Below are 7,014 nucleotides of genomic sequence, written 5' to 3'. Positions count from 1 at the left end.
ATGTTCAAGACTCATCAAAAGACAAGGCTAGACGTGAAGAAGTTTGAAGAGGTTAGTTTGGTAAGTATTTGGCATTGGAGATGGCTTAGGCGAGAAGAAGGTTGTGGGCGAGAAGAACCTCCAAGGACAAGGCTAGGCGTGAAGCTTTCTAGGTGAGATAACCTCCAATGAGGTTATCTTGACAATTGGATGGCTAGGCAAGGAAGGAAGCACTAATACAGAAAGGGACTTAGTTTGAGAACCTACCAACACTTTTGTCATCTGTCGTCGACTGAGTACCAGACAAAAAATGTTCCACCTCTTCGTCCCTTTCACTTTTGTCGTCGTTCGAGAACCTAGCAATATCTCTATCGTCCGCCATCGATTGTGTATCAGATCTAAAACATTCCACCTCTCTATCTCTTCACTTCATTTTCGAGTGTGTTTTGAGTATACACACTAAGATCAAAGCCTTGAATGTGACCAAGTAATTTATTACACTATATACATAAATTTTTTTTGTTGTGTCAGTTTCAAGTAATTTATTTTTTAGACAAGTTAGCTAATTGTTTAAATGGTCAACATGTGTCGTAAGAGACTAGGGTTCCACACATATTCTTTTCAACAAGGAGGATCCTAGGGAAGAAATGTGACCAAGTTGGTATTAGAGTAGTAAGTTCTTTTGGAATGAAAGATAAAGTCCTAAGTGGGACAGGGTATTACCCAAAATCTAATACTTATAAATAAAAGATTAAAGGTCAAAACTAATATCTCTTAGACTAAGGTCAATATAAGAATTTGTGCTGCTTCGTTGATAGTAGAAATGGATATGTCAAACTACATGGACCAAGACCTAATTTTTTAACAAAACCACAAAAAAAAGATAATTAATTGAGAAAATCTTTTTATTATAATATTATAATAGTAGAACTAATTACATCCCATATTTGCTAGCATATCTACTGAATGAAAATGTTAGAGTTGAAGTAAGATTTTCATGAAAATATTTATGTTAATTAATTAATAGACTAAATAGGTAAGTTTTAATGTAAATAATAAATTTGTAATAAAATATTTATGGTAATAAATTATATATAGTTTTTAAAATATGTAATATTTAAATTTAATGTAAAGGAAAAATTAGTTTATAAAAATCTCAAAATCTTATTAATAAAAGTAAACTAGAGTTTGTGACATGTATGTAAATTCGTAGCAAAATGAGGTGTTTTCTCTCATTTATTTTCTAAAAGCAAAGGTAGACTAGTGCGTGGAAGGGAAGAAAAACTTTTGGATAATGGTAATTGATGACTATTTTAACAATAATAATTAAGAATGTAACAACATTTAAATTTTTTTTACAAATATAGCAGAACTATCGTTGATAAATTTGTATTGTTGATGCTGATGGATTTGTATGGTCTATGGATGATAGACTTCTATTATTGATATTATTTTAAACTTTTTTAAAATTTTGTTATATACTCAGTTATTTTTTGAATCTAATAACTAAATTTGCAACTATCCCAAAACAAAACTTTAAAAGAGATCCGTCGGCGCCAACCTCAGTTTCATGTGCTACGATCTGAAAACGGCCCACAATGGAATGATGGCCCATTTAGACTCCAGACCGGCCCATTTAATGCAGTCGGCCTAAAATAGAATCCACTGGGCTGGCTTGATTCGGGTTACAGAGTAAGAAATTGCGCGAGGGAAAGGTGAGAGAAGCAATTTTCCAATTGGGGAGTCGCAAGGTGATGACGAGAACGGGGCAAATTCTAGGGGAGAAAATGAAATGAATTTCGATTCGGGAGTCTTGTTTTATTACTGATCTCCAACTTAACTGTTGATGATTTTGTTCCATTGAATGTCTTAGACAACTCCATCGATCACCCCAATTCCAAGTGAAACGAGCCAGGGAAGATGTATCAATGGAGGAAATTCGAGTTCTTCGAAGAGAAACTAGCCGGAAGATGCACAATTCCTGAAGAGATAAGGGAAAAGAAGATCCAGTGTTGCTCCAGCGGCAGAGGGAAGGTGGTGATCGGTTGCGATGACGGTAGCGTTAATTTACTTGATCGTGGGCTTAAGTTCAGCTATGGATTTCAAGCTCATTCCTCCTCTGTATCTTTTCTTCAACAGCTCAAGGTATGTTATTGCCTTGGGGAAATTTGGATTTTTCGTTGCTTCATCATGCCAATTTGATGAATTCATACTAACTATTTTCCCTTTCAACTGTTATTTAAACTTTACCATTTTCTCTTTGATCAGCACGTCTAGTCTGTTGTTTTGTGAATTCTACTTATAGATTTGAATTTATAAATGTCCAGCAATAGAACTGAAGATGATATATCATTGACATAGATTACGTTTTATATTTTTTGGTTGACATTCAGCAACGCAACTTTCTAGTCACTGTTGGAGAAGACGTGCAAGTAGCTCCGCAGCATTCTGCTATGTGTCTCAAGGTTTTTGATCTTGATAAAATTGAGCCGGAGGGCTCAAGTGCAACTAGTCCCGAGTGCATTGGAATTTTGAGGATATTTACTAATCAATTTCCCGAGGCAAAGGTAGTTTTGTGTTCTCATTTTATTCACCCATTTTCCTATTTCATTCCCAGTTGCTTTGAAGACTTGACATCTTAACCATGAATGCAAATGCTTTACTGCATTGGAAGCATGCTTCCTGATTATGATGGAAGTGTAAGATCTATGACCTTACTACTGCAGATCACATCATTTCTGGTTCTAGAGGAGGCACCCCCAATACTACTTATTGCTATTGGCCTTGATAATGGTTGCATATACTGCATCAAAGGAGACATTGCACGTGAACGTATCAATCGTTTCAAGCATCAAGTGGATATCTCAAACAAGAACCAAACATCTATTACGGGGTTAGGGTTTAGAGTTGATGGTCAAGCTCTTCAGTTATTTGCAGTAACTCCTGATTCAGTGAGTTTATTCAGCCTGCACAGTCAACCACCAAAGGGGCAAACTCTGGATCATATTGGATGTGGTGTGAATGGTGTTACAATGAGTGATCGCTCGGTATGCAGTAGCAGTTCTAATCTCTTGTATATCATTTGTCATGTCATTATGTTGATTAATGTTTGATCATAACAATAATAGTTACCTTGTTTATGTAATTAGGAGTTAATAATCGGTCGTCCTGAGGCAGTTTATTTTTATGAAGTTGATGGACGTGGTCCTTGCTGGGCTTTCGAAGGAGAAAAAAAACTTGTAGGATGGTTTCGTGGATACCTTCTCTGTGTGATTGCAGATCAGAGAAATAACAAGAACACTTTCAACGTTTATGACCTGAAGAATCGTCTGATTGCTCATAGTCTAGTTGTTAAAAATGTTTCTCACATGCTCTGTGAGTGGGGTAGTATTATACTTATAATGGACGACCAATCTGCTCTATGTATTGGGGAAAAGGACATGGAAAGCAAATTAGATATGCTTTTTAAAAAGAATTTGTACACTATAGCTATAAATCTCGTTCAAAGTCAACAAGCTGATGCTGCTGCAACTGCAGAAGTGCTTAGAAAGTATGGGGACCATCTATACAGCAAACAAGATTATGATGAGGCTATGGCTCAATATATCCATACTATTGGACATCTTGAGCCTTCTTATGTTATACAGAAATTTCTTGATGCTCAGCGAATCTATAACCTCACTAATTACTTGGAAAATTTGCATGAGAAAGGGCTTGCTTCTAAAGATCACACCACACTTCTACTAAACTGCTATACCAAATTGAAGGATGTTAATAAGCTAAATGTATTTATTAAGAACGAGGACGGTGCTGGAGAGCATAAATTTGATGTCGAGACTGCAATAAGGGTTTGTCGTGCTGCCAATTACCATGAACATGCCATGTATGTTGCTAGAAGGGAACGAAAGCACGAATGGTACCTTAAGATCTTACTTGAAGACCTTGGAAGATATGATGAAGCCTTGCAATATATTGCAAGCCTTGAGCCTAGTCAAGCTGGGGTGACAATTAAGGAGTATGGAAAGATTCTGATAGCACACAAGCCACGTGAGACAATTGATATTCTCATGAAGCTCTGCACGGAGGATGGTGAGTCATTGAAGGAAAGGGCCTCAAATGGCACATATTTATTTATGTTACCATCTCCTGTTGACTTTCTTAATATTTTCATTCATCACCCACAGTCACTTATGGAATTCCTTGAAAAGTATACAAACAAGGTTAAGGACTCTCCTGCTCAAGTTGAAATTAACAATACACTGTTGGAGTTGTACTTGTCAAACGATTTGAACTTTCCATCGATGTCCCAAGTTAGCAATGGGCGAAACATTAGTCTTGAAAGATCAGGAGCAACATTGATGCCAGCTGAGTCCAATACTAAATTGAGCACTGAGTATACAGATCGTATGAAGGATAAAGACCGGCTTGAAAGGCAAGAGAAGGGATTACGTTTGCTAAAGAGTGGATGGCCATCAGAACTGGAAAATCCCCTCTATGATGTTGATCTTGTAATTATTCTGTGTGAAATGAATGCATTTAGGGAAGGACTTATGTACTTATATGAAAAGATGAAACTTTATAAAGAGGTTATAGCTTGCTATATGCAAACTCACGACCATGAGGGTTTGATTGCTTGCTGTAAAAGATTGGGCGATTCAGGAAAGGGAGGCGACCCTTCTCTATGGGCAGATCTATTGAAGTACTTTGGGGAACTTGGAGAAGATTGTTCCAAAGAAGTAAAGGAAGTTTTGACCTATGTTGAAAGGGATGATATTTTGCCTCCTATTATAGTTATTCAAACACTGTCAAGAAATCCATGCCTCACACTTTCTGTCATCAAGGACTATATTGCAAGAAAGCTCGAACAGGAATCCAAGATGATTGAAGAGGATAGACGAGCAATTGAGAAGTACCAGGTTAGTAGTTACTGGCTTTACTGCTATTTCTTGGAAAAGAAAAATATCCGTACAATTCATCTTAAGGCATCTTTTGAATTTTGCGTGAAGGTTGGCTGTTGAGTACTCAAAATGGTTGAATGAATGAAAAAAATGTGGAAAATGACTTTGTTATAGTAAAATAAAATCAGAAATGAAGCTATTGGAAACTAACAATTTTCTTCTCTCTGACTGAAAATGACTAAAATTTATTTTGATGTAACCGGATGATATTAATTATTAAATCATTTTCAACGAAAAAGTGTAATTGAAAGAAGATGATGATACAAGAAAGTTATAGCTTCCACAATGGAAGATTGCTGATCCTAATCGATCCAGGGAACAAACTTTGAAATTGTGTGAGGACATTTGACGAGTACCTGAAGCTTTCTCTTTTCTTCTTCATAACACAGCTAGAGTATGAACATGAGGACGTAGCAGCAGATTTAGTTTGTTTTTCCATCTATTTTCTTCTATCAATTAAAGCGTTTGATCAAATAGAATCCTACCTTCTGAAATGTTTGGCTTTGTTGTTTAAAAGAAAGTTTAACAACGACAATTGCTTTATACAGGAAGACACATTGGCAATGAGAAAAGAAATTGAAGATCTCAGGACAAATGCAAGAATTTTTCAGCTTAGCAAGTGCACTACATGCACGTTCACTCTTGATCTCCCCGCTGTACACTTCATGTGTATGCATTCATTCCATCAGCGTTGTTTGGGGGATAATGAAAAAGAATGTCCAGAGTGTGCTCCAGAATACAGAAAAGTTGTAGAGATGAAGAGAAGCTTAGAGCAGAATAAGGATCAGGATCAATTCTTCCAGCAAGTGAAGAGTTCAAAAGATGGTTTTTCTGTGATTGCCCAGTACTTTGGCAAGGGAATCATTAGCAAAACTAGTAATGGAACTGTGAATGCTACAAACCCAGAGAATCCTTCTTCGACAAATGGCTTTTAATGATGATGGTAAGAGAAGGTGCTTGTTTGTAGAACCCCAGTTCATTTCCCTCATGCTCTTGAGTTCCTATCTATATGAGGAGGGAGCTTATACAACAACCCTATTGGACTAGCTTTCAATAGTGGGATGGGAGGAACTTTGTTATGTCAGTTTCTGCTTCGTCAAGATTGGCTGTGTTCCAGTCTCTCCCATGTTCAAATGTTGTAATAAAAAGACTTTTTATGTGGTCTTCTTTTGCAATGGGCTTGAGAGAATAGATTGTATTCGTTTGTGAATATCATTTTTTGTGTCCATTCCACTCCCTCTAGGCTAAACTGATGCTCTGAAGCTGTTCTTGTAGTTTGCTGTTTGCTTTGACATGTTGCTGTTAACTTTATAGTGAGACTCAGCTCGGCAGACGCAAGAACACTCTTGTATGGTCTACTCTTATTACTGGCTCTGTTATACTGCAGAGTTTGATATATGTGTTCAGATGCTGGTGTTGAAGACATAATAGCATGGTTTGGATGAGGATGATCTACTTCGGTATGTCTTCGTAAAATTTTTTACTACCGAATTCATATAGTTTGATTATTTAACTTAACTGACGTATATTGAATTCTATGATTGTCCAGACCCATTTCAGGTTATAACATGAAATTTCTTTTTGGAATGCATTATGCAGTTGTGTTCTAATAGTTTCTTCACCATGGTATTTCTTCATTAATTGACATTCCATTATTGTTTTTATGATTATAATTCACAAGTGTAGGTGCGTTCATGATTTTGGTTCGACACGTTTTATACCTTGATTGGATTGGAAATTGTTTAGATTATTTATTCAAATTTTTTGTTTTAAGAAAAATTAATATATAAAACGTATTGTTTATTTATCAAAGAAGGTGGGCTAACTCTTATTCAAGCCGCAGTAAGTAATCTTTGTAACAGTAGGTAAATTGATGATGTCCTCACCAAAGGGTTACTTAGACAGAGTTTTGACTATTGTGTTAGCAAGTTGGGTTTAATCGACATCTATGCTCCAATTTGACAATTCGAGGGAGAGTATTGGAAATTAGGAGATTAGTGGAGTGTTCATAGCCCAAAGAGTATTTGTGTGATTTATTCTGCCCTAGTATTATTTCCTTGTTTGTTAGGGCTTATTA

General features: G+C 36.3%; 1 protein-coding gene across 1 annotated transcript; it reads left to right on the top strand.

Moving 5' to 3' along the window:
- The first annotated feature begins 1,689 nt into the window (after window positions 1-1,689).
- On the top strand, window positions 1,690-6,524 carry LOC101220035 (vacuolar protein-sorting-associated protein 11 homolog). The gene is made up of 5 exons (XM_004139955.3): window positions 1,690-2,124; window positions 2,373-2,546; window positions 2,706-3,026; window positions 3,129-4,895; window positions 5,486-6,524. Exons 1-5 carry the CDS (start codon window positions 1,900-1,902, stop codon window positions 5,870-5,872), a joined length of 2,874 nt encoding a protein of 957 aa, XP_004140003.1. The 5' UTR covers window positions 1,690-1,899; the 3' UTR covers window positions 5,873-6,524.
- The last annotated feature ends 490 nt before the right edge of the window (window positions 6,525-7,014 follow it).

The sequence above is a fragment of the Cucumis sativus genome, chromosome 6, assembly GCF_000004075.3.
Source record: "Cucumis sativus cultivar 9930 chromosome 6, Cucumber_9930_V3, whole genome shotgun sequence".
Lineage (NCBI taxonomy): Eukaryota > Viridiplantae > Streptophyta > Magnoliopsida > Cucurbitales > Cucurbitaceae > Cucumis > Cucumis sativus.
Note: the sequence above shows the minus strand (reverse complement) of the source record. Positions and strands in the feature narration are given on the sequence as shown.

What these genes read in the sequence shown, in the direction of transcription:
- LOC101220035 (XM_004139955.3), top strand. Translation starts at nt 1,900, where the DNA reads ATGTATCAATGGAGGAAATTCGAGTTCTTCGAAGAGAAACTAGCCGGA. An exon ending in ATCAATTTCCCGAGGCAAAG is followed by an intron (nt 2,547 to 2,705) that starts GTAGTTTTGTGT and finishes TTACTACTGCAG; the next exon opens with ATCACATCATTTCTGGTTCT. An exon ending in GAGCAATTGAGAAGTACCAG is followed by an intron (nt 4,896 to 5,485) that starts GTTAGTAGTTAC and finishes TGCTTTATACAG; the next exon opens with GAAGACACATTGGCAATGAG.